Source organism: Cynocephalus volans, chromosome 5 (genome assembly GCF_027409185.1).
Source record: "Cynocephalus volans isolate mCynVol1 chromosome 5, mCynVol1.pri, whole genome shotgun sequence".
Taxonomy (NCBI): domain Eukaryota; kingdom Metazoa; phylum Chordata; class Mammalia; order Dermoptera; family Cynocephalidae; genus Cynocephalus; species Cynocephalus volans.
This window is the reverse complement of record NC_084464.1, coordinates 70,973,184-71,000,521: the sequence shown is the minus strand read 5'-3', so window position 1 is coordinate 71,000,521 and position 27,338 is coordinate 70,973,184. Positions and strand designations below refer to the sequence as shown.

The 27,338-nt window shown below is 33.0% G+C and overlaps 1 protein-coding gene across 1 annotated transcript in view; it reads left to right on the top strand.

Moving 5' to 3' along the window:
• The window catches only part of EYS (eyes shut homolog), a 1,675,061-nt gene that overhangs the window by 691,366 nt on the left and 956,357 nt on the right, over positions 1-27,338 (top strand). The window contains 1 exon segment of the mRNA XM_063097631.1: positions 10,191-10,390. Coding sequence (XP_062953701.1) covers positions 10,191-10,390 — 200 coding nt within the window.

Below are 27,338 nucleotides of genomic sequence, written 5' to 3'. Positions count from 1 at the left end.
ATACATTAGTTTTAAAAAGCTTAATTACTTATTGATAGTATGTTTATTTGGTTCCTAATAGTAAAGGCTATACTTAGTGAGAAAAAGAAAATGCAATTAATAAATTCCCAGATAGAGAAAAGATGAGCCATATATCTTGTTTGTGCTATTGCAAATATTGCCTGTGGTAATCTCTAAAACCACATTTCTTGGTAGTATAAATATTGCATTCTTCCTTTTGAATTAAAAATATTTTCTTTGACATATATCTACATATGCATATGTACACACACACCATCCAGTGTTATGAGAACAATTGTTAAAATTTTACCTATATGATTCTTAATGTTTTCTTTAATATTTTTTTATTTTTATGTAAAACTGAAGTCATTATCTTCATTACTCAGTGACTTTTTATTTCACTTAGTATATCTTAGGAAACATTCTATTTAAATGAATAGGGTCCTGATGCATTTTTTTAAATAGCTACAAAGTGTTCTAAATAAGTGTTGAAGAACCACTTACTTAATGAGAGAGTATGAGCATGCCTGCCTCCCTAGATCCTATTAAATAAAATAATTTGTAAAAACTGTTGGTTAATTTGATGAGAATAATGCGGCATATTTTAATTTACATTTTCCCAGGTAACTACCAAGATTGAGCACCTTTCCGTATGATTATTTGCCATTTGTATTTTTTTGTGCCTTGTGTACTCATAGCCTTTGACTCACAGGAGTTTTCTTTTGGCTTCTTGAACTTTTCTTTTTGGTTTGTATATATTATTTTAAATTACAGATAAAATCCACTACGTTCTGAAAAACTGAAAACCTTTTCTACAGCTGGGACACTCCTGCTTTATACAGCTGGTAAATTGTGGAATTTTCATATTTTTCTTTATGACTCTGGGCTTTACATCTCTACTTAGAAAATTCTCTAATACAACACTATGTAAAATATTTTATTCATCTACTACAATTTTAAGATTAACAACACTTTATTGTTCTAATCCATAGTAAGTATATTGTTATGATTGATAAAATGTAGGGACCTAATTTTTTTTTACAAAAGTATAATCAGTTTTCCCAAGAACTTTTATCAAATAATCTGTAATTTCTCTATTGATTTAGGATGCCTCACTTTTCATACACTAAATTCTAGTGTATGGGTCACTTTTGAGACTGTCTAATCTGTTCCTCTGCTTTTTTATCTCATTTTATACCACCACTATCTGCATTCATATAATTTAATAAATTTTTAAATATGTGGGTTTTTTTTACTAATACACTAAGTGCACTCTAAATATAATGTTGGTCATTCGTTCTTTAAATATTAAATATTGTATATATATAAGAAATTGAGATACAAGTATTATCAAACTCACCTCCCGCCCCATCAGCACTACTTGGAGAGTGTTCTATCTATCTATCTATCATCTATCTAATTATCAATCATCTATACTTCTTACCTATTTGCTGATCTATTTTTTACTTTCTCTGTGCTGCAATGCCCAGATGACAGCCTCTGAAGGATATCCACGGGTCGATGTCCAAGACTATCCTTAAACGCTAAAGAGACAAGAGCAGTAGAGAAACACAGGAAATACTAATTGAAAAGAGCACTCAGGCTAATATGTTATATGTCAAACTCTTTGAAAGTAAAAAAGGCATAGTTTATGTTAGGGCTGGCTGGGGAAAAACACAAGTGAACGTGTTTTGTTTTGGTTTTTGGCAAGCTGACATTTGAGGCAAGCTTTAAAAACTGGAATTTATGCTAGAGAAAAACAAACACATGACCGGGTATGGAATGGATGTCATGGTTAGTAAAATATGTAATTAACATGTTGGGAGTACACGCACACATACACATACAAGCACAAAAAAGGAAAAAGAGTAGGGTGGCATAGAAAGCAAGTGTTTTTATTTTAATTTTGATGGTACTGAAAAGGATGGAGTATATCCTTCTTATGCAGCATGTGTACATGGCAACAATGTTTTTTTAAAATACCAAATTATAAAAAAGGAACCATGATTAGAGAATAAAAGAAGAAATCAATACATTCTCAGATGAAGGAAAACCAAGAGAATTTGTCATGAACAGATCTAAATTTTTAAAAAAAGACTAAAGGAAGGTCTCTAAACAAAAGGAAAATTATTAAAGAAAGAAGCTGTGTTTGTGTGTGCGTTTGTGTGTATGTGTGCATGTGTCTTTGTATTTCTTCAAGTATGAATTGTAATTCATTTCATGAGGGGCTTTTTATATAAGGAGATTACAGTATTTACATTTTTTCTATCACATTTAATTAGGTACATTTTCTGTTTTTTTTAATTAATCATTCATTAGTATATAGTGGATTCAGACATTCAAAAGTTTTATTTTAATGTATTCAAATTTACTGAATCACAGAACTCTAAAGGTTTAAGAGGGACTTATTCAAAAAGTCCTAGTATTTTTTCCATTTTCTTTTTATTCGGCATTAAATAATCGATCCATCAAAATGCTTTTCAGGATAAGGTCTGAGTTGGAATATATCTCCTTCACCAAATGGTCAGCTATTTCCCACAAATCACAATAGAGAATATCTATCTGCTTTAGTTAAAAACACATCTTTAAAAAACTGCCTCTCGCAAAAGGAGACATTTATTACCCACACAGAGTACATTGCTTTTTTATTCAGTCTATTACTACAGATCATTCTATATTAACAAATATAGTTCTACTTCATTCCTATTAATATGCCATTGTATGAATGTACCATTTTATTTAATTGGTACTCTCCTCCTGTATTTTTAAGATATTTTAAGTTTATTTCTCTTAAAAATTATTTTTGTATATTAGGTGCAGAAGTTTGGGTTAATCACAATCTATTTCATAGCAGAAAATAATCAGTACTAATTTTAAGACCTTCTCTGGGTCACTTGTTTGTGTGCATATGTATGTGTGTGTTTGTGTGTATATGTGTTTCCTTTTGGCCTCATAGCCTATTCCTTCCCCACCATACTTGTGTGTTTATTAGAATTCTTTTTCTACATATGTGTTCTGGCTAAATGTGAATATTACTTCTCAGTATATGTATTATCAACTTACATAAATGCCATTGTGGTCTCCCAGGTATTTGTTCTCTTATCTATTCAACTATTTGCCCTGGTCTATAAATCTTGAATCTTCAACTTAGGAGCAGAACTTATTACTGCTCAGGCAAAAGTGAGCCCAAATCTGCATCAGAATAGCAAAACAGGTAAGAGAAGGAGGAGTTGTATTTCCTTTCTCACCTCTCTTGACCACCAATCCCAACCCCATGTTCCTTAAAATGCTACAGACTCCTAACATCTAATAATGTTAATAATATATTATCAAAGTGTTCTTAATCTTTTGGATACTTTTCCATGTTTGATCTTTTATCTTGCCAAGTTAGAGCACAATCCACTACCACGATTTTGCATGTGCACTTTAGATTAAGTATTAGTCAGGGCTCTCCAGAGAAACACAAAGTCCAAAGGCCTGAGATCCAGGAGAGCAGATGGTGTAAATCCCAGTCTGAGGACCAGAGAAGATAAGATGAGATGTTTCAGCCCAGGCAATGACGCAGAAAAAAAGTGGTGAAGTCCTTAATACTCTGCCTTTTGTCCTGTTCAGTCCCTCAATGTGTTGGGTGATGGCTTCTATATGGAGTCCACCGATTCTAATGCTAATCTGTTCCAGAAACATTCTCATAAACATATCCAGAAATAATGTTTAATGTGGGCATCCCATGGTCAGTCAAGTTGACACATAAAATTAATTATCATAAATTTCTTCTGCAATATTCTTTTGCTTACCTGAGGAAATATATCTATGTATTAATTGTTAAGTTTTTTTTTTATCTTAAAGTATTTGAAACTCTGTGTTGCCTTTCAAAAAATCGTGAAGTTTGTTTCATGAGTTTTGTATAGTTTGTACTTTCAGCCCTGATGTACTTTTCTTTCCTATAATTGATTTGCTTGTGCATTCCAGGCTGTTTCTGGGACAATGGTTTTGTCTTCCTGTAATTTACTGGCCTTCTTTCCCAGAAGTTCTGCCAGACACATTGTCAATAAAGAAATAAAAATTATTATTTACCGCAAGAATACTAATTTTGATACATTGTAATCTTGTTTTATTTGTTGAAATAGCAAAGTGAAACTGCATTTTATTCACCTCAAAATATCATAAGCAAGGTTAAATTGGGAGTCAACCAAATCTTCTCCCTATTAACTACTTCATATTCAACCATGCAAGTTTTGAAAAATAGAAAAAAAAATGGCAAATGAAAATTATATTGAAAGTAAACCTTAAGAATATTAAATCTTCATAATACACATTATCATATGTACAATTCCATAGCCAAAATATTTTTAGAGAATGGAAATCAAGACAGAAGCACAGGCATAACTCCTTTTATTGCATTTCACAAATACTGTGTTTTTTACAAATTGAAGGTTTGTGGCAACCCTGCATTGAGCAAGTCTATTGGCATCATTTTTCTAACAGCATGTACTCACTTTGTGTCTCTATCACACTTTGTTAATTCTTGCAATATTTAAAACTTTTTCATTATTATTATATCTGCTAGGGTGATCTATGATCGTGGAACTATTGTAATTGTTTCGGGGCACCAGAAACCATGCCCATATGAGAGAAGAACTTAATCGATAAATGTTTTGTGTGTGCTGACTGCTCCATCAACCGGTTGCTCCCCTGTGTCTTTTCTTCTCCTTGGGCCTTCGTATTCCATGAGACACACCAATATTGAAAATAGGCAAGTTTTCAAGTGAAAGAAAGAGTCACATGTCTGTCACTTTAAATAAAAAGTGACAGGATAAATAAGCTTCATGAGAAGGGCATGTTGAAAACAGAGTCAAGCCGAGAGCTAGGCCTCTTGTGCCAAACAGTAAGCCAAGTTGTGAATGCAAAGAAAAAGTTCTTGAAAAAAATTGAAAGTGCTACACCAGTGAACATACAAATGATAAGAAAGCAAAACAGGCTCATTGCTGATGTGGAGAAATTTTTAGTGGTCTGGATAGAAGATCAAACCAGCCACAATGTTCCCTTAAGTCACAGCCTAACTCACAGGAAGGCCATAAGTCTCTTCAATTCTATGAGGGCTGAGAGAGGTGAGGAAGCTGCAGGAGAAAAGTGTGAGCTAGCAGAGGTTAATTCATGATGTTTAAGAAAAGGAGCCGTCTTCGTAACAGAAAAGTGCAGGTGAAGCAGCAAGTGCTTATGTAAAAGCTGCAGCAAGTTATCCGGAAGATCTAGCTAAGATCACGGATGAAACTAGAGTTATGGGTTGAATGTGTCTCACAAATTTCACGTATTGGAACCTTTTTTCCACTGGAAAAGTGTTAGTATGGTGGCAAATCTGTGTCATTTGAAAGTTAGGGTCTTTAAGGGGTGATTAGATCATGAGGACTGTGCTATCATGAATGGATTAATACATTCATGAAGTGATGGGTTATAAAGTGTGGACTGGTGACTTTGTAAGGAGAGTGCATGAAAATGCTCTTGCTATTCTTGCCATGTGATACCCTGCATTTTCATGGGACTCTGTACAGAGCCTCGACCATGAAGAAAGCCTTTACCAGATGTGCTCCCTGTACCCTGGAATTCCAAGACTTCAAAACTATAAGAAATAAACTTCTTTTCTTTATAAATTACCCAGTTTCAGTTATCCTGTCATAAGCAGCAGAAAATGGACCAAGACAGGTGACTACACTGAACAACAGATTTTCAGTGTAGACAAAATAGCCATATAATGGGAGACTCCATCTAGGATTTTCAAAACAAGGAAGAAGTCAATGTCTGGCTTCAAAGCTACAAAGGACAGGCTAATTTTCTTGTTAGGGACTAATGCATCAGGTGACTGACACATCAGGTGAAGCTAATAGTCATTTACCATTCTGAAAATCCTAGGACCCTTAAGAATTATGCTAAATCCACTCTGCCTGTGTTCTATAAGTAGAACGACAAAGCCAGGAAGACAGTACATCTGTTTACAGCATGGTTTACTAAATATTAAGTCCACTGTTTAGACCTGTATAGAAAAATTTCTTTCAAAATATTTCTGCTCATTAACAAGGTACCTCTTCACCCCAGAGTTCTGATGGAGATGTTCAAGGAGATTAGTGTTGTTTTCCTGCCTGTTAACACAGCATCCTTTCTGAAGCCCATGAATCAAGGAATCATTTCAACTTTCAAATCTTATTATTTAAGAAATACATTTTATAAGGCTATAGCTGTCATAGATTGTGATTCTTATGATGCATCTGGGCCAAGTAAATTAAAATCTGAAAAGGATTCACCATTCTAGATACCATTAAGAACACTGGTGATTCATGAAAGGAGGTCAAAATATCAACATTAACAGGAGTTTGGAAGAAGTTGATTCCAGCCCTAATAGATGACTTAGAGAGTTTCAAGATTTCAGTGGAGGAAGTAACTGCCCATGTGGTAGAAAATAGCAAGAGAACTTAATTTGAAGTGGAACATAGGGATGTGACTGAATTGCTGCAGTCTCATGATAAAACTTTAATGGATGAGAAGTTGCTTCTTATGGATGACCAAGGAAAGTGGTTTCTTGAGATGGAATCTATTCCTGGTGAAGATGCTGTTAACATTATTGAAAAGACAACAAAGGATTTAGAATATTACATGAACTATAATATTACATAAACGATAAAGCATTGGTGGGGTTTGAAAGAATTGACTCCAGTTTTGGAAGAAGTTCTGCTTGTGGGTAAAATGTTATCAAATATCAAATGTTACAGAGAAATCTTTCATGAAAGGAAGAGTCAATCAATGTGACAAACTTCATTGTTGCCACAGCACCCCAACTTTTAGCAACCACCAGGCTGATTAGTCAATAGCTATCAATATTGAGGCAAGACTATCTTCCAGCAAAAAGATTATGACTCGCTGAAGGCTCAGATGATCATTAGTATTTTTTAGCAATAAAGTATTTTTAATTACAGTATGTTCATTGTTTTTTAGACGTAACGTTATTACATGCTTAAAAGACTACAGTGTAGTGTAAATGTAACTTTTATATGCACTGCACAACCAAAAAATTTGCGTGACCTGCTTTATTGCTATATTTGCTTTATTGCAGTGGTCTGGAATCAAACTCTCAGTATCTCCAAGGTGTGTCTGCACAATGAGCCCTAGGTTATAATTCAGTACATTTAGTGTTGACGTGGCTTTGCTATGTCAGAGTCTTGCATAAGATTTTGGCAAAGTCACTCTAGCACCCTTGAGCTCATCCTCATCCTGTTGAGTAAAATAAAGCTGTTGGACTGAATTCTTTCTAATCAATGTCTGGTTCATAAACTAGCAGCATTGGAACCACTAGGGACATTGTTTAAGTAAAGAAACTCAGGCCTCCAACTTATTGAGTTTGAATGCACAATTTAACAAGTTACAATTTAACAAGTTAAATTTATATGTAATTTAAGTTTAAGAAACACTGGACTACATTAATAGTTTTTATTCAGAGCTAGACAAAGTTCAGGCAATTCTGTGAAGTTTAACAGGCCTTTGCATTGGGGAAGGTAGGGACCTAATGGGTACTATGTTCTGTTTCTTCTCTTCATATAAAACAGTTCTCTGTGTATTTAACATATTCTGCTTTTCCAAGATTTTATTTGAAGAAAGTATTCCATGACTTAAAAACTCCAATGATGAAAAAAAAAAAAAAAGAAAGAAAAGGAAAAAGAAAAATGCTAAGAGAGAAGTGTTATGATAAAGATGATCTGAGATAATTTTCTATTCTTGTAGGAAGTTCAGAGAACCCAAGACAAATCTTTGGATCTAACCACATTCTTCAGAGAGAACACAGTTACCTGAGTCAGCAAGATTACTGTCACATTTATTAGCTTAGATAGTGGTTTCATCTAACATGTTACCATGAATACATCACTGATCTGTTACACTCACTGTCCTGTACATTTCCTGGCATGACGTTTAGAGAACAAGTTGAATGAATGTATCATTGGGTTCTAGTCCAATATTCTAGATTCCCCTGGTCTGTAACAATCCTCCCAGTTTCCATCCCCTTCTCTAAACACCCCAGCCTTTTATTTCTTTCATTTTCTAAAATTACATTAGTGAACCCTCCTCGGGAAGCATTTTATTATATCAAATAGAGTATAGCAAAGTAGTATAAATGATGATCAAAATAAAAGGAATTTTACTTAATTTTGAACCAGGAAGGATCAAGAACTCTGTATGACAATTTGATTTTCTCTAAAAAGAGATTGCTTTTGTATTTCTCATTAAGCCTTCTAATTAATTTAGTAAAGATTCTTGTAAACCCTAGAGACAGAACTCTTGGCAGTCTAAAAACTATCCCTTTCTTCCCATGGGATGTATAATTCAATTAGTTTATATAATGCTTTCTAATAAATCATTCTCTACATACCCAGCCATAGGGCTAAGAAAGAAACATGTTGTTTCCATGTTATTCCCTATGGAATTCTGCTTTTACATTTCATGAAAATAACTTGAATACCTTCAGGAAGTCTACTAAGTGCTTTTCGTTATACTTAAGGAGTTCACATTTTCAGCAAAGGTAGAACAAATACCAGAATGGCATTCATTTATAAAAACATACTATCACTTGGGTGAATGTCAAACATTCCATCTGGGGTTCAGGCATGATGAGTTTTACACTCAAGGGCACAATCCATTTCATCTTTAAAAGGACACTAATTAAAATCTCTGGTAATTCTGACAAAACTTTAATTTGCCATTGGATAAAAAATACGAATGCAATGGCTTTCATATTAGTGTGTCAGTGTGAGTTTATATCGTTAACTTTTTAACTAAATATTTATAAGCATGGGTGTTAAGTGCTGATAGTTCTAGAAAATTTTCACTTTTCAGGGTAAAATGCTAAAGAAGGATTTCATGTTTACATATGTAGTTATCCTTGAGGATTAATAACTTGAGATCCTAGAGTGCAAATGATTTAAATTTGTGTATATTCATTAAGAAATTCTATGTGGGCAACACGTTGAGAATAAATTTTAAAAGTTTTACTAATGCTGTCATAATGTTCCATAATTTTTTTCTCAGAATTATACATGCTCATCTTTTCAGTTGACATTACACTGAAAAATGATGGCCTACCATGTTTATGGTATGATGATATGTGCTTTTCACAATGTGAGCAGACGTATAAAACCTAAAACGTAAACTTAACAAGCACTTGGTATGCTACAGTAGAAACTGCATATACAGAGAAACACATTTTCTGTTTAAGGCAAGGGCCAAATGACTGAAATAGAAACTGACAGGGTCCTTGGCCTTCAGAGTGGAAAGGGAAGGAAGATGACATTTACTGAACAGATATTATCTTCCAGGCACAGTGTTAAGCGCTTTATATTCATTATTTTATTTAACTCTCGTAGCAACCCATATGAGGTGGGTCACATATTATGGCCATTTTACACATGCATGTAGTTACAATAAATAAAATATCACTTGGTAAGTGAGTAAAAATAACAAAGTTTCAAAATATTTTCAAGCTTAAAAAGTAAGAGACAGATGTTATCCAGATTCCTCTGACTTCACAAAACCTCTGTTCTTCTGGGAATATTGGTGTCAGAAATTCTGGACATAAATTTTAATAAATACATTAAGAAAAGTGGACTATTAAAAGATTATGACTGGATTCAAAATTCAGGTAGTGTATGTGTTTTAGGTTTTCTAGAGTGGTATAAGTCAATTGTGAAATGTCTGTTCTAAGTATGTGATCAAACCCAGAATTCCTTTGAGAGTTAACAAAGGCACTATTAATTATTACTTAGAGTTAAACTGAGGCTGTCCTGGGCAAACTAGGATGTACGGTAGCTACTAAGGGTCAATAAATTCCTGATATTATCTACAGAGGAAATTTGCTTTAGCACTGGAATTGGGGAGAAGGGCAATTCTCTGACAAGGTACATGTTTTAATAAAGCTTAATAAAGTTTATTTTTCCTGGAAAATCAGCAATGGAATATTTGACAGAGTTTTTCTGATAATAAAAGGTAAAAATCATTTATTACTATAAACATATATTTTGGTTACTACAGGAAGGAAATATCAGACAAGCTTGCATATCAGTTTCTTAAAGTATCTCTAAATAAAAATATAATTTTAATAAAATGGTTAGTCTTATTGTTAATAATCAAATTTGATTTTCTATTTCCTAATTTAGGACTGCACATCAATCACTTGTATGAACGAAGGCTTCTGCCGGAAGTCGGTCCATGGATTTACTTGCATGTGCCCATGTGGATACACTGGTGCATTTTGTGAAAAACACATTGATAGTGGTGCTCAGCACGAACTGGATTTGGTCATCTGCCTTAATGGAGGGATTTGTGTTGAAGGACCTGGGAACACTTTTGACTGCAGGTCAGTATTTATTAATCCACAGTTACTAAATATATATTTGGAAAGCTTATAAACATCCCACTAGTAATGAACTCTGAAATGTAGGTACTAAGTTTTCAGGTAAGTTTTCATCTTAATAATATGTAATCACATGAAATTAACAGTTATAAAAAAGTATTATTTATATTTTCCAAATACCATGTATTCATATCAATCCCATGTTTTGATTTTCCAGTTTAATAATTCCTTATTTTGTGATTATGTTATATATCCTCTGTTTCCTAGAAGTGGATTTGTATTGCTTTCTTAAATGTTACGCCAAACTGATTCATAAATATTTCACATTTGTAGAATAATTTTTAGCCATAGGTTCATTCCTGTTACCGCTATACCTGTATTCTAAGATCTCAACTAGTTTTAAAGTTTGTATTTGAGCTATAAAAATAAATTAACCTATAACTACATTTTCAATCAATTATTATTTAATGTATAATTTAAATTATTTAAAGCATAACTTCTTAGAAGATAAATTTTCTTTTTTGTTGTTCTTATGATTGCGTAATCTTGATAAATGATTGGTTGTTTGAGAATTTAACCTCTCTCTTTTCAATTTATAAAATGTTAATTAATCCAGGTATTTAAAAAAAAAAAACATACACACATACTTTATCTCTTTTCTCTATTCAAGTCTGATTTGTGATAGGCTGATGTTAAGTTAAAGTCTGTGAATAACTGTGTTTCTGTCATAATACCTAAAAGTACTGATGGGTTTACCACGTGTATTTTGGTGCATAATTATTTACTAATAGGATTATCTATTATTTCTATATTTTATCAATTATTATTATGCCTATATTAAATACTGCCACCACCATATTTTCTTTGATCAGTATCTAGGGCATGTTTTGCCCATTTATTTATTTTGATCACTGCTGTATCATTTTATTTGTTTTGTCTCTCTAGTAAGTCACACATAGATGCCAGTTTCACATAAACTCAAGACTATTAACTTTTTATTTAGCATAGGCAGACAGTGCTGATTTATTACTATGCATTTATTATTTGTTATACATTGTCAAACATGCCATTTTCATTTTCATGTGTCATTATACAGACAGACGTTGAGTGTGAACCTGTGTGTGCATGTGTGTGGATGTGTGCACTTAAAATCCTAAAGTCTGGCTTGTGTCTTTATTTTTGAGCATAGATTCAATTCTGATTATTGTGCTTTGGTGGTTTGATAAGATGTAGTAAACATGTTTCTAATGCAAATGGAAATTATGTAAAACAAAAATAAAAAAATGAGGACTGAAAGGCCCTTCAGGGTTATAACCTAGTAAGTGCTCAGATTAAGTTAGCAGGAGTAAATTAAACTTTTACTTCCAAGGGATACAATGTTATAGATCAGTTCCATGAATGCAACCCATTTTATTCAGTAAAAAAATTTATCATAGAAATGAATAAACGTAAAACTAAAATGTATGTTTTTTACAACCTGTTAGTATTTGTTCAATTGAGCACTGTAAGAGCTCCTTTATAAATATTCCTTTTAGGGGAATATTAAGCCTGGGCTATCTAGGCTGAACTGTCTTAAAGGATGAAGCCATTGGAATTCAGACTGAAGATACCTTCATCTTTTATAGCATATCTCCTAGGGACAAGCATAGGCATTCATTACTGCTAAAAGGTTATTCAAATTGCATTTAAGTAAGAGTCATCTGTCTCCAAAATTTTCACTGCTGATTCAATATACGTGAAAGCCTCTGAAAGTCTGTGAATGGTAATGACTTGGGAGGTACAATTCCATGGGGACTCCCACACCACATTGTGAGGAGTCATCAGAGTTGGTGCCAAATCAACACAGTCTTTAGATGGGTTATTCACCAAAGAAAACTCATATTCTGGGAGGGAATGCTTTGAGATCTGTAATTACATCCTTCAAATTTAATCAAAACAAAAAACTCATTTGTAAGAATTTGTTAAATATTCTGTTGTCTTCTTTATGCTAATTTTCCTTCAAAGTTTACACAGATCATAAAGTTAATGACTCCATTTTCGCTGTTGGTTCAATTGTGGATTAGCTTGCTAAGGTTTTTTTGACTGTAATTGGAAAATTAATTATACAAACTTACAATTTTTCACCTTAAGGAAATTTATCCTGAAGTCATATTTCTTAATTGTATTTTATTTGGTCAATATACAATGTGGCTGATTATTGTCGCCCATTACCAAAACCTCCTTCCCTACTCCCTCTCCCCCCTCCCTCCCAACAAGGTCCTTTCTGTTCGCTTGTCCTATCAACTTCAAGGAATTGTAATTATTGTGTCTTCCTCCCCCTCCCCCAACAGTTTATTTCTGTATTTATTTATTTATTTTTAGCTCCCACAAATAAGTGAGAACATGTGATATTTCTCTTTCTGTGCCTGACTTGTTTCACTTAATATAATTCTCTCCAGGTCCATCTATGTTGTTGCAAATAGCAGTATTTCATTCTTTTTTATAGCAGAGTAGTATTCCATTGTGTACCACATTTTCTGTATCCACTCATCAGATGATGGACATTTGGGCTGGTTCCAACTCTTGGCTATTGTAAAGAGTGCTGCGATGAACACTGGGAAACAGGTATACCTTCGACTTGATGATTTCCATTCTTCTGGGTATATTCCCAGTAGTGGGATAGCTGGGTCATATGGTAGATCTATCTGCAATTGTTTGAGGAACCTCCATACCATTTTCCATAGAGGCTGCACCATTTTGCAGTCCCACCAACAATGTATGAGAGTTCCTTTTTCTCTGAAACCGCATCAGCATTTATCATTCACAGGCTTTTGCATATTAGCCATCCTAACTGGGGTGAGAAGGTATCTCAGTGTGGTTTTGATTTGCGCTTCATAAAGGCTGAGTGATGTTGAGCATTTTTTCATGTGTCTGTTGGCCATTTGTATATCTTACTTTAAGAAATGCCTATTTAACTCTTCTGCCAATTTTTTAATTGGATTACTTGTTTTTGTTTTTTTTTTGTTGTAAAGTTGTTTCAATTCCTTGTATATTCTGGATATTAATCCTTTGTCAGATGTATATTTTGCAAATATTTTCTCCCACTCTGTTAGCTGTCTTTTAACTCTGTTAATTGTTTGTTTTGCAGTGCAGAAGCTTTTTAGTTTGATATACTGCTTTGTTTATTTTTCCTTTGGTTGCCCGTGCTTTTGGGGTCGTATTCATGCAATCTGTGCCCAGTTCTATTTCCTGAAGTGTTTCTCCTATGTTTTCTTTAAGAAGTTTTATTGTTTCAGGCTGTGTATTTAATTATTTAATCAATTTTGAGTTGATTTTAGTATATGGTGATAGGTATGGGTCTAATTTCATTCTCCTCTATATTGATATCCAGTAATCCCAGCACCATTTGCTGAAGAAGCAGTCTCTTCACTGGTGCCTTTGTCAAAGATCAGATGGCTGTAGGTATGTGGGTTTATTTCTGGATTCTCTATTCTATTTCATTGATCAGTGTATCTGTTCTTATGCCAGGACCATGTTATTTTGGTTATTATAGCTTTGTAGTATAGCTTAAAGTCAAGTAGGGTTATGCCTCCAGCTTTATTTTTTTTTTGCATTGGCTATGTGTGATCTTTTGTTATTCCATATAAATGTCTGGATAGTTTTTTTCAATTTCTGAGAAACATGTCTTTGGAATTTAGATGGGGATTGCATTGAATTTGTATATCACTTTGGGTAGTATGGGCATTTTCACGATGTTGATTTGTCCAATTCAAGAGCATGGGATATCTTTACATCTTCTTGTCTCCTCTTTAATTTCTCACAACAGAGGTTTGTAGTTCTTATTATAGAGATTTTTAACATCCTTGGTTTACTCTATTCTTAGCATTTTATTTTTGGTGGCTATTGTAAATGGGCAAGCTTTCTTGATTTCTCTTTCTGCATTTTCACTATTGGGGAATAGAAATGCTACTGATTTTGTAGGTTGATTTTGTATCCTGCTACTTTGCTGAAATCATTTATCAACTCCAAGAGGTTTTTTTTGTACAGGCTTTAGGCTGTTCGATATATAGGATCATGTCATCTGCAAAGAGGGACAGTTTGACTTCATTTTTTCCAATCAGGATGCCCTTTATTTCCTTCTCCTCTCTAATTGCTCTGGCTAGTACTTCCAACACTATGTTGAATAGAAGTGGTGAGAGTGGGCATCCTTGTTGAGTTCCTGTTCTTAAAGGAAAAGCTTTCAGCTTTTCCCCATTCAGGATGATATTGGTAGTGGGTTTGTCATATATGGCTTTAATTATGTAGAGAAACTTTCCATCTATACCTAACATGTAGAGAGTATCATGAATGAGTGTTGAATTTTATCAGATGCTTTTCAGCATATATAGAGATGATCATATGGTCCTTGTGTTTGATTTTATTGATATGGTGTATCACATTTATTGATTTCCATATGTTGAATCAACCTTGCATCCCTGGGATGAATCCCACTTGATCATTGTTTATAATTTTGCATATTTGTTGCTGTATTCTCTTTGCTAGTATTTTATTGAGGACTTTTGCATCTATATTCATCAAGGATTTTAGCCTGCGTCTTTCTTTTTTAGTTGTATCTTTACCTAGTTTTGGTGTCAGCGTGATGTTTGCTTCATAGAATGAGTTTGGGAGAATTGCTTCTGTTTCAGTCTTTTGGAATAGTTTGTAGATAATTGGTGTCAATTCCTCTTTGAATGTTTAGTAAAATTCTGCTGTGAATCCATCTGGCCCCGGGCTTTTCTTTGTTGGGAGCCTTCTGATAGCAGCTTCAATCTCTTTTATTGTTATTGGTCTGTTCAGATTTTCTACATCTTCTTGGCTCAGTTTTGAAAGCTTGTGTGTGTCCAGAAATTTATCCATTTTCGCCAGATTTTTAAATTTGTTGGTGCATAGTTGTTCATAGTAGTCTAGAATGATGCCTTGTATTTCAGATGTATTAGTTGTAATATTATCTTTTTCATTTCTAATTTTTGTTATTTGGATCTTCTCTCTTCTTTTTTTAGTTAGCCATGCTAATGGTTTGTCAATTTTATTTATCTTTTCAAAAAACCAACTTTTTGATTCATTGATCTTCTATATAGCTTCTGCATTTCAGTTTCATTACATTCTGCTCTGATCTTAATGATTTCTTTCCGCCTGCTAACTTTGGGTTTGGATTGTTCTTGTTTTTCTAGTTCTTTAACGTGAAGTATTAGGTTGTTCACTAGCCTTCTTTCCATTCTTCTGAAGTAAGCATTTAATGTGATAAATTTCCCCCTTAGTACTGCTTTTGCAGTATCCCACAGGTTTTGGTATGATGTATCACTGTTTTCATTAATTTCAATTAATTTTTTAATTTCCTGTTTGATTTCCTCTTGGACCCATATGTCCAATTAAACAGTAGAATGCTGTTTAATTTCCATGTGTTTGTATAGTTTCCAGAATTTTGTTTGTTATTTATTTCAAATTTTAATCCACTGTGGTCTGACAAAATACATGGGATAATTCCATTTTTTTTTTTTTTGAATTTGTTGAGACTTGTTTTGTGAACTAACATGTTATCTATCCTGGAGAATGATCCATGTGTTCATGAGAAGAATGAATATTTTTATGTTGTTGGATGGAATGTTCTTTAGATATCTGCCAAGTCCAATTGGTCTAGAATGTTGTTTAGATCTTGTGTTTCTCTGCTGATTCTTTCCCTAGATGATCTGACCAATATTGACAGTGGGTGTTCAGGTCTCACTGCTATTATGGTATTAGTGTCTATTTTCTTCTTTAGGTCTAATAGAGTTTGCTTTATAAATCTGGCTACTCCGACATTGGCTGCATATATATTTATGATTCTTATATCTTCTTGATGGATCAATCCTTTTATCATTATGTAGTGGCCCTCATTATCTCTTTATATGGTTTTTAGTTTAAAGTCTATTTTATCAGATATAAGAATAGATACTCCAGCTCATTTTTCATTTCTGTTTGCATGGTTAATCTTTTTCCATCCTTTCACCCTTAGTCTATGTGAATCTTTATAGGTGAGGTGGATCTCTTGAAGGCAGTGTATAGTTGGGTCCTCTGCTGGATACCAGCTCCACAGGATTCTTTGGACCTGAATAGGTGGTGTGGATTTGGTGAAAAGGAAGAGTCAGACTACAGATGTCTAGTGCAAGTGTGGACACCAACCACAAGAATCTTGCTTTATTTATATTTTTTACTTAACATTTTACATGATGATTTATTTTTTAATCAAAACATTTTTTTATTTCATCTCTATAGAAAAAGAAAAATCAGAATGTTCCAAAGCACTCATGCTGTGATAAAAACACCCACTCATGCATCAATAGTTCACCCCAAAGCCTGTGGCTTTTGGCCAGGAAAATATACAATAGCAGCATGCTTGGCTTTAAAATATCAGAATTTTGGTCTGAATCACAATTCTTAACCTTTTAAACTTATGCAAAAACTTATACTCTAAATTCCTATTAAATCTTACTTATACTTATATTTAACAATTTAATGTTTTATGTTACTTATTTTAATTCTTAACCAAAATCACAATATCTATAACATGATTTTATATAATGAAACTTAATTATAATGTTCCTTTATGTTTTGTACTACTATTAAAAACAATTTCACTGTAATCTAAACAAAATCTATTAATATCAAAACCTTTTTGTGTATCTTTACAATTTTATCTATTTATCTCTATAGTCAAACTTTCTGTTTTCTTGCCAATTGACTTTGGGAAAAGTACAAGGAACAAAGTGAAAAAGTAAATGCTACTTTTGTGAAAACGTGAAAAGTTAGCTACTCAAGCTAACAAAAACACACTATATCATTCTTATTACTACTAAGGAAAGAACATGTTCTTGATAAATCATGTGAAACTGTGGGAATGGGGGGAAACAGAAATCTGTAACTGGTTGTGATCAATTAGTTGTAAGCAGCACTGCACTCAGACCCACTGTCTCCCTGGGGGATGTGGATAGAAATCCAACATAATAACTTCATTCCACACATACAAGAACATGACCACAGCCACAGTGGGTCCATGTACACATCATTAATGGAAAAGATCAACAGCAAAATTAAATCAAGACAACCCATACTGGGAACATGCATCAAAAACACCTTTAGTACTGACAATGTCTTTTAAATAAACCAATTAATTTTGATATATTTTAAACATGTCCTTTGAGAAACTCCAGGGAATTTCTCAAAGACATACTAAGCCAAAAGGTTAGACTGTTTGATTCTGGGAAGCCTTGTCAAGCAACCAAAGGTGAACAAACAAGAAATTCCACAAAGCTGTGCCACACACAAACAGGACCCCCTTGTTGCCTGCAGAAAAAGGGGTATCACTCCTCAGGCTCCCATGCTGTTCCTTATAGTAGGATGGCTCTCGACAGTCCTAATTTTTAATCCAGTTAGCCAGTCCATGTCTTTTGATTGAGGAATTTAATCCTTTTACATTAAGAGTTGTTATTGAAAAGTATTGATTTACTCCTAACATTTTATTGATTTTTGTTTGGGTGTCTTATGTGTCTTTTGTTCCTTTCTTTCTGATTTACTGTTTGTCTTCTGTATTTGTTGGTTCCCTGGGTTGTAGATAAACTTTTTGTTTCTCTTCATTGTTGGCTTTTTAATTTTACTAGTGGGTTTTGATTTTTCTTGAGATTTTATGGCAGTAGTAGTTACTTTTCAGGTACCAAACCCAGTACTCCCTTGAGAGTTTCTTGTAATGGTGGTCATGTGGTAGTGAACTCCCACAGTTTTGTCTGAGAAATATACTATGTGCCATTCTTTTGGAAGGATAACCTTGTGGGGTTGAGTATTCTTGGTTGGCAATTTCTGTCTTTTAGTATTTTGAATATATCATCCCATTCCTTCCAGCTTTTAGGTTTTGTGATGAAAAGTCTGATGTTAGTCTGATTGGGGCTCCCTTATTGGTGATTTGACACTTCTCTCTTTCAGGTTTTAAGATTCTCTCTTTGTCTTTGAGTTTTGCCAATTTGTCTATAACATGTCTTAGAGAAGACCATTTTGGATTGAATATGTTTGGGGATCTTTGACCTTCCTGAATCTGAATATCTGTTTCTTTTCCTATACCTGGGAAGTTTTCTGTGACTATTTTGTTGAATATGTTTTCAATGCAATCTCCTTTTTCCTCCCCTTCTGGAATACCCATGACTCAGATATTTGAGCACTTAAGGTTGTCTGATATCTCTCTTAGATTTTCCTCAATGTTTTTAATTCTTTTTTCTTTTCTTTTCTTTTCTTTTTTTCTTTTTTCTTTCTTTTTTTTTTTTTTTTTTTTTTTTTTTTTGGTCTGCCTGTGTTATTTCAAACAGCCCATCTTCAAGGTCTGATGTTCTCTCATCTGCTTCTGCAAGCTTGCTGGTTAATCTCTCTGTTGTTTATTTATTTCGTTGAATGAATTCTTCACCTTGGCAAGCTGTGCTGCATCCTTTTTCAGGGCATTGATTTCCTTGTACATTTCTTCTTTCAGGTCCTGTATACTTTTCCTCACTTCATCATGTTGTCTAGCTGAGTTTTCTTGTATTTCATTTAGTTTCCTTAGAATTATCACTCAAAATTCCTTGTCAGACATTTCAAGGTCTTCTTGTTCTATAGGTCTAGAGCTTGAGAGTTATTATTCTTTGGTGTTTTACTCTCTTGATTTTTCATATTTCTGGGATCTTTCCTTTGATGTTTAGCCATTGTGGCAGGGGATTTCATGGTCCACTGGTTCAACACTATTGCCTGGCTAGGATGCTGCTGGGGCTGCCAATTTGGCATGGCTGCCTCAGTTTCTGCTCTGTTGCCCACTAGTGCCTTGGGTGCATGATCACCTTGGGTCTTGGGCCTCTCCGAGGAGATGCCTCTCTGGTCAGCATGCACTCAGCTGGGCTGGGGATGGAGTTGGGGGGTGCTGGCAAGGCCTACCTGCTGGGTTCCATGCTGGTGCCTCAGGGAGCATAATCTCCATGGATTTGGGGCCTCTCTGGCTTGGTGCCTCTCTGATCAGCACACACTTGGCTGTGCTGGCCTCTCAGGGTGTGTGGTGTCTGTGGATCTTCGGCTTCTCTGGCTGAGCACCTCTCTCATCATCATGTACTCAGCGGGACTGGGGATGGAGTCTGACGACAGCAGCGAGGCCTACCTGCTGGGTCACACACTGGCACCGTAGGGTGAATGGTCTCCACAGATCTTTGGCTTCTCTGGCTGGGCATGTCTCTGATTAGCGCACACTCCATGAAGTCATATTTTTGATAAATACTACTTTATTAAAATATTTCAGTCCTCAGTGATCTGCAGAATATTCTATAGAATGAGTTTCCAGGTGATTTGAGGTTAAACCACTTTTCTTACAGTTGAAATTTCATGCTGAAGCACATTAAATAACAACAAAGGATAAAGACTTCCCTACCCTTTAGAATTGTCTGGCAAATTTGAAACTGCCAACCTAAAATATTTTGTTGTATTACTGGCTTCACGTATTAATTATAACTCAGTGAAGAACAAATATCTTGGATTTTATCCTTGATTGAGGATTATAGTGTAGTCACTGTTATTTTGCTTTTATTTCCATCACTGCAGAAAATAATCCAGGAAGTGGACTATTTACATGAATATTATTTGTTATTAATTCAGTTGATTTACTTCCTTCCTGGAAGCAGACATGATTTTCAATTTCTTTAATCGGAAAACATTTATAAAATATTTATCTCAATGACTCGCATGCAAAGAACTTATAATTTAATTCCCTTATGTTTTATCTTTCAAATTTTAAGTGTTCAACCAGAATACATTACCAGTTATATTTTTCTCTTTTTTTATTTATTCCAGTCTGGAAAGTTTTATCTTGTTATCCTCTATTTTTCTTTTGCACATTAATACTCATATACTTACTCTGCATTCTACATTGGGTACTAATATTGCTTCCATATTGTGTATCGCACATTTAAACCTCTATCCTTTATACATTTCACTTTTGTTTTTCAGATTTCATGTCTTGTTAAAAACTTCTCGATTCTCTATTTTCTTCTCAAACTTTTATCCAATTATATGAATTTTTTTCTTATAACAATATTATTTATTTTCTTTTATTTTATGCATTATTCAATGCATATCATCTTTTAATTGAGTATTTTCTTCCATTGTAAATATGGAACCCAGTTAAATCATATTATCTTCTGTTTACAAAGTCCTTTATCTCAAGAGCTGAACTTTTTTCAAAGTTTTTATAACTAGGCTCATCTTTTTGATAGAATTGTTAAAGTTGACTCAGAGTCTCAGTTACTACCATTTCTATGGCTGCTTTATTTAACTTTATTGCTGTTAGCCAGATGTCACATAAATCCACTTTTATGTCCCAATCCTATTGGCCAGATTTTTCTTCATTACATTATTTCTATGTCTATAAGAAAGGTTTAAATGATAAGCCCGACCTATTAAATGACTGTGGCAAAAGCATGCATTAATGCAAAAACACAGCTGAGAAAGTCTATTTTCACTACATGTACTGTAGATGCTTAGATCTAGGGTAAAACTGCTGAGTAGGTATGTGTCCATTTAAATATCTCCTCTCTGTTATTTCAATTTTGAAATAGGTCAGAGGTATGTGAGATGTATAGTTGTTTGTTGCTGATTTTTATCATAAAAATATTTTATTATTTTAGATTATTTTATAACAGTAGCATAATAAGAATAGGTATAATTCATTTTTTTTCATAATTCTGAAGCAGTAGCTAAATTTTGAAAGACACAGATAGATTCTTTAAATAGAAAATAAATTAAATAAATAACAAGTACATAAGCCTGACTGTTTTGAATGTCATCCTTGAAGACGGCAAAATTAATGAACCAGTGACATATAGCTTGTTTCCTCACTACTATGGACAAATACAAAGCAATATTGCTTTGAATACTGAAATAAAATAAATAACTATTTCAAGCAAAATTAGTTAGGATTGGTTTTAGATAAAGTTATTAAGCTGTTAGATGTGTAGTAGCATAATGTTCAAGCAATTCTATAACTCTACTTCAAAGAATTTCTGGAGAAGTGAAAGGGCATTTCAAACATCTAAACTTATCGTTAGTAATAAATGTTTTAGGCAAATCAAACTCTTTAGTGATTAAATTTATATCGCCTAATGAAGAAATCTCAATTTAACAATATACACATTTAAAATAAGGGACAAAACTATGATTGATAATTGATGAAAAGTGTCTGCCATTCACACACCGACTATAGTTGTTATTTAAAATAATTGATTTTTTTGTTGTTGTTCAGAAAATATAATACCTGATGATTTCATTTCTGTTGTATACACAAATGTTTGTTCTTTATTGACTTATTGAGTTTTAGGGCTGAAGAACATTATAGAGATTACTTCTAGTGGCCTATTTATTGTATAAATAAAAAAGCAAAGGCCTAAGGAGGTTTGTGCTTTGTCAGCACCCTAAAAAGAAGTCACTGCCAATGGGAAAGTCAATACTAGAATCCAGTGCTTTGCTCATTTATTTTTATCACTTTTGAATTAAAATTGAAAGTAGAAAAGAAATACATATGTATGTTAAAAAGAGAAGAAATATACATAGTCAGATATCATGACTGTCCTCTAGATGCAATTAAACATCTGTTTTGTACTTAAGATCCCGGTGCAAAGTTTAGACACTAATGACTTTGTTCAGTTTAATAAAAGCTACTTTTTGAAGTCCATCAGTATTATTAACCATGTGTAACGAATTTTAATGCATGAAAATTTTATTAAACCATAAAAATTATGTTTAAATTATACAGAAATTCAAATTGGATTCACAAGACAGAAATAAGTAAAAACATTATACTCTTTTTCTCTGGCACCATGTAGATTATAAAGAATATAGCAGATAATTCATAAAACAAAGCAATGAGACAGAGAGATAGCTGGGTTTTTTGTTGTTGTTTGTTTTTAATATATGAAATCCTGTTCCAGGCAATTTTTCTTTGGTGCTTTCTGCCTTTGACTTTGTAGAGTCTCTTTCCATCCCTTCAACTTTCCCAGCCTCCAGTTGCAATTCTCCCTTTACTTTGACATTTCTTTCTAGATTCAGTCCTTGCCTCCATGTTTTTGAAGTATTTCATGTTCTTGCCCTGCTTATTCATCTTAACTTAATTACTCTTTCTGTCCTGGATTGGGCACAATCAGTTGACACTACTGAATGTATTATGTTAAAAGATTGGTAAGCTTAATGTTTGATTCCTACCAATGTTATGTTTCCTCTTAAAAATATTTCAAAAAAATCAGTAACAATGAATGAATTTTTAAATATAGGATCTCAGTGACTGTAACATATTGTTAAATCAAACATTAGAGATAAGAAAGCCTTATGAACTCTCGATATCATTCTTGAGAAAGGATAGATGCTATTTCCTTATATGCTTAGATAAGAAAAATCAGGAATGAAAGTTCAAAGTTAGAAAATTATGATGGTTACAGGGTAAGGGTATTGATTCTGCAATAACTGATTTTCACAATCATCAATCGCCTTTCCTGCAAGTTAATTGGTTTTATAAGTTGGAATAAGACATTGGTATTTTAACAGCCACAGGTAGGTGACTTTCCATTAAATAGAAACTATGTTTTCAAAAATATGAGATGAACCATGTAATGCCCAAAATTTACAACTATGCTTTTATTCTCTCAGTTTAAGAAAAACAATTGTACTATTTTACGTGAAAAGTACTGAAAATATTGCAACAGTTAGAATAATAAGCAATAGCCACTTTACTTACTAGGTGTACTCTATGAACGTCATCTTTACTGTTTTAGTTCATTACCTCACAACATGAGGAGACTCAAATTCAATATGTGAACCTATTTTGATTTTTGTATGTAGAGTGTTATTATTAATAATCATGATATAAATTAAAATGTATTTTTTATTTATTAAATTAGTAGATCTTTTGTTTTTGTTTTAGGGTTTTTTTTGTTGTTGTTTTTTGGAGGCTGTCCAGCATGGGGATCACAACCCTGGACCTTGGGGTTATAAACTTTTGTTATTTGCAAATGTAGGTTTATTTTTAATTTTATTTGATAATAATAAGGACTCCTGATGACCTTCTAATAATCACAACCATTTTAATTACTCATTAAATATTATTCTTTGTTTATGCTTTAAAGAAAAATACTAGATTTTCTAATTTCCTTGTTTTTTTAAATTCTTTTTCACATTTATCTGTACATATTTGTGGGGTACAGTGAGTTGTTTCAATACATGCATATGCTACACAATAATTCACTTAAGGTAGATAAGGGTAGTTTTGTACCCAGTGGTCCACCATTTTTCATTTTTCCTCTTTTCCCCCTCCATTACTGCTGGTAACAATTATTCTACTCTGTATTTCTATGAGAACTACTATTTTTTCTTTAAGATTCCACATATGAGTGATATCATGCAGTATTTGTCTTTTGGTGCCTGACTTACTTCACTCAACATGATAGTTTTCAGTTCCATCCATGTTGCTGAAAATGATAGGCTATCACTTTTTTTTAACAGCTGAGTAGTATTCCATTGTGTATATATACCACAGTTTGTTTAACCACTCATCCATTGATGGACATTTAGGTTGATTTCATCTCTTGGCTATTGTGAATAGTGCTGAGAAGAACATAGGAGTACAGGTGTCTTTTTGATATATTGGTTTCATTTCCTTGGAGTAGTGAGATTTCTGGGTCATAGAGTAGATTTATTTTTAGTTCTCTGAGGAGCCTCCATACTGTTTTCCATTATGCTGTACCAATTTATACTCCCACCAGCAATGTTGGAGAATTCCTTTTCCTCTGCATCCTCACCAAAATTTGCTATTTTTTGTCTCATTGATAATAGCCATTCTAACTGGAGTGAGATGATATCTCTTTGTGGTTTTAACATGCATTTCCCTGACATTTAGTGATGTTGAGCTTTTTTTTTTTTTTTTTTTTTTTTTTTTTTTTCATGTACCTATTAGCCATTTTTATGTCTACTTTTAAGAAATGTCTGTTCAGGTCCCTTGCCCATTTTTTAACTTGGTTATTTTTTTTTTTTTTTCTCCATTGAGTCATTTAAGTTCCCTATATATTCTGAATATTATTTGCCATTGAGTCATTTAAGTTCCTTATGTATTCTGGATATTTTTCTGATGTGTGGTTGGCAAACACTTTCTCCCATTCTGTAGGTTATGTCTTCACTTTGTTGACAGTGTCCCTTTCTGTGCAGAAGTTTTTTTAGTTTGATGTAGTCCCATTCCATTTTTGCTTTAGTTTCCTGTGCCTTTGCAGTCTCGCTCAAAAAAGTGCTGCCCTGTCTCATTTCATGTACTGTTTTCCCATTGTTTTCTTCTAGTAATTTCATAGTTTGAGTCTTAAATTATGTCCTTGATCCATTTTGAGTTGACTTTTGTGTATGGTGAGAGACGAGGGTCTAGTTTTAATCCTGTGCATGTGGATATCTGGTTTTCCCAGCACTATTTATTGAAGAGGCTTACTTTCAACATTGAATATTTCTAGCACCTTTGTCAAAAATCAGTTGGCTGTAAGTGCGTGGGTTTATCGTGGAGCTCTCTATTCCATTCCATTGGTCGATTTCTCTTTTTTTATGCCAGTACCATGCTATTTTGGTTACTATAGCTAGATAGTATATATTGAAGTCAGCAAGTGTGATGCCTCCAACTTTGTTCTTTTTGTTCATGATCGCTTCATCAATACCGGGTCTTTTCTGTTTCCATATGAATTTTACGATCTTTTTTTTTTTTTTCTATTTCTGTGAAGAATGTCATTGGTATTTTGATAAGGATTGTATTGAATGTAAAGACTGCTTTGGTTTGTATGGACATTTTGATGATATTAATTTTTTATAGTCATGAACATGGGATATCTTTCCATTTATTTGTGTCCTCTTCAATTTTTTTCACTAATGTTTTATAGTTTGTATTATAGAGTTCTTTCACCTCCTTCACTAAATTTACCTCTAGGTATTTTATTTTTTTGGTAGCTATTGTGAATGAGATTACTTTCTTCATTTCTTCTTCGACTATATTTTCATATTTTAGTTCTCCAAATAAAGTGAATCACTATGTTTTTAAAACTTGATTACAGATTTTTCCAAATATTATTAATAAATTAAATCATTCTAAAATATAATTTTACTAGACAAATATAACAAAATATTAAACTAGAATTATATTAAAATGTGTTTATTTCCATCTTTTGCATAATCTTTGAACTGACTTTGAACATAGCATCTTATTTTCTCTTTTCTGTTTAGGGCTTTTATGATTTTTACTTTTCTTTGTCAGTCCATAGGCAGACAAATAAAAGTATATTATCAATGGTGAGAATTCACCGTGTAGTTTCCCTTTCAAAATACCTGGAAATAATTCATGATCAAATTGTTACTTTTTCGAAGATAAACCTAGATTATTTTAGGCATAAAAGCAACATTAAATACAACAAATGTGATGGCAAATCCATAGAAAAATATTTATGTGTCAAATAAAAGATGTAAATGAGTAACAGAGAAAGCCTATTTATTGAATATGATAGATGTGATTCTATAAAACACACATGCACTTTGCTCAATAACACCGTTATTTTTTTTAATTAAATATATGTCTCTTTATATCATTTTGGAACACAATTAAGATCAATTTAGTTTATTACCACAGGTAGAAAATAAAATAAGACCACTTATTTAATCCACAACTATACTTCTATTACAGAGGATTACTGATCTATTCTCCTAAAATTGTACTAAGATTAGTAATTATTGTATACTTAGGCAGATACTCAATTGGTTTTAAAATAAGATCAGAATTGGAGAAATAGTGAATTTTATGATTAATCTAATTATTATATAATTTGGCAAACATTTCTTGGAAAACCACTATGTACAAAACCCTGACCCTAACCTTAACCCTAAATTGGAATCTCGAAATAGAGGAATATCCTCATCTACATTCCTTTATAACAGTTCCTGTAAATTGTACAGCTTTTAGCAGAAGATATTATGCATGTGACAAATTTTTGTAGGGTGATTGTGTCATTCCAAAATTGCAAATTAGTTTTAATTTCAAGTCACAAATGTGTGAATTTTTTGTGTATCTTAAAATATCTTTGAGAATACTCAGCAGAAAAAATAACTACACAGAGATAATCAAATCTCTTTCCCTAGGATCAAATAGGGATAGTCTTATATGGTTTAAAGAATCTTTATCATGTGTATATGGCTTTGGTATATATTATTAGATTCAAAGAAACCAGAAGAAGCATTTATGGTTAGAATATAAGTAATGTAAGATTCTATATTTTTTGAAACAGAAGGGGGAAAGAAAGAAAAAATAGACAATTTAATTGTATAAAGATATTTGTGACAAGAATAATTCTGGATGTATATAGTTTGTTGGTCATAACTGCCAAATATTTAATATGTTTGGTGGTTTTCTTTAGCAAGTAAGATGAAAGAAATAGTAAAAAATGTCTCACAATTAAAATTTTGGTAAGAATAAAAATGATTTGTTAGAAATTACACTTCTTTAAATTTACTTAACAAATAGTGCATGAAAATAAGTAAATATTGATGACTAGTTCTACTATCTTCAAAACTAATTGCCATAACACTTTACAAATTCTAAAAAAATTAATCTTTAGTAATACTGAATGAGTTATTCCATGTAAGCTGAATTTTCTAGAGGAAGGGTTTAAAATGTTTTAATTGATAAATATCAAATGGTTGTCTCAATGCAAAACCATGTCCATTATTTGATGAGTCTAATAAATAACAATAAGTTTATGGTGATAAGTTAGATACACTGGGATAATTTAGCCAAATAATTTTGGTGAATCAGTCTAGTCTCAGCAGCCTTTAACCAAGAGATAGATAGATGATAGATGGATAGAGAGAGAGAGAGAGAGAGAGAGGGAGGGAGGGA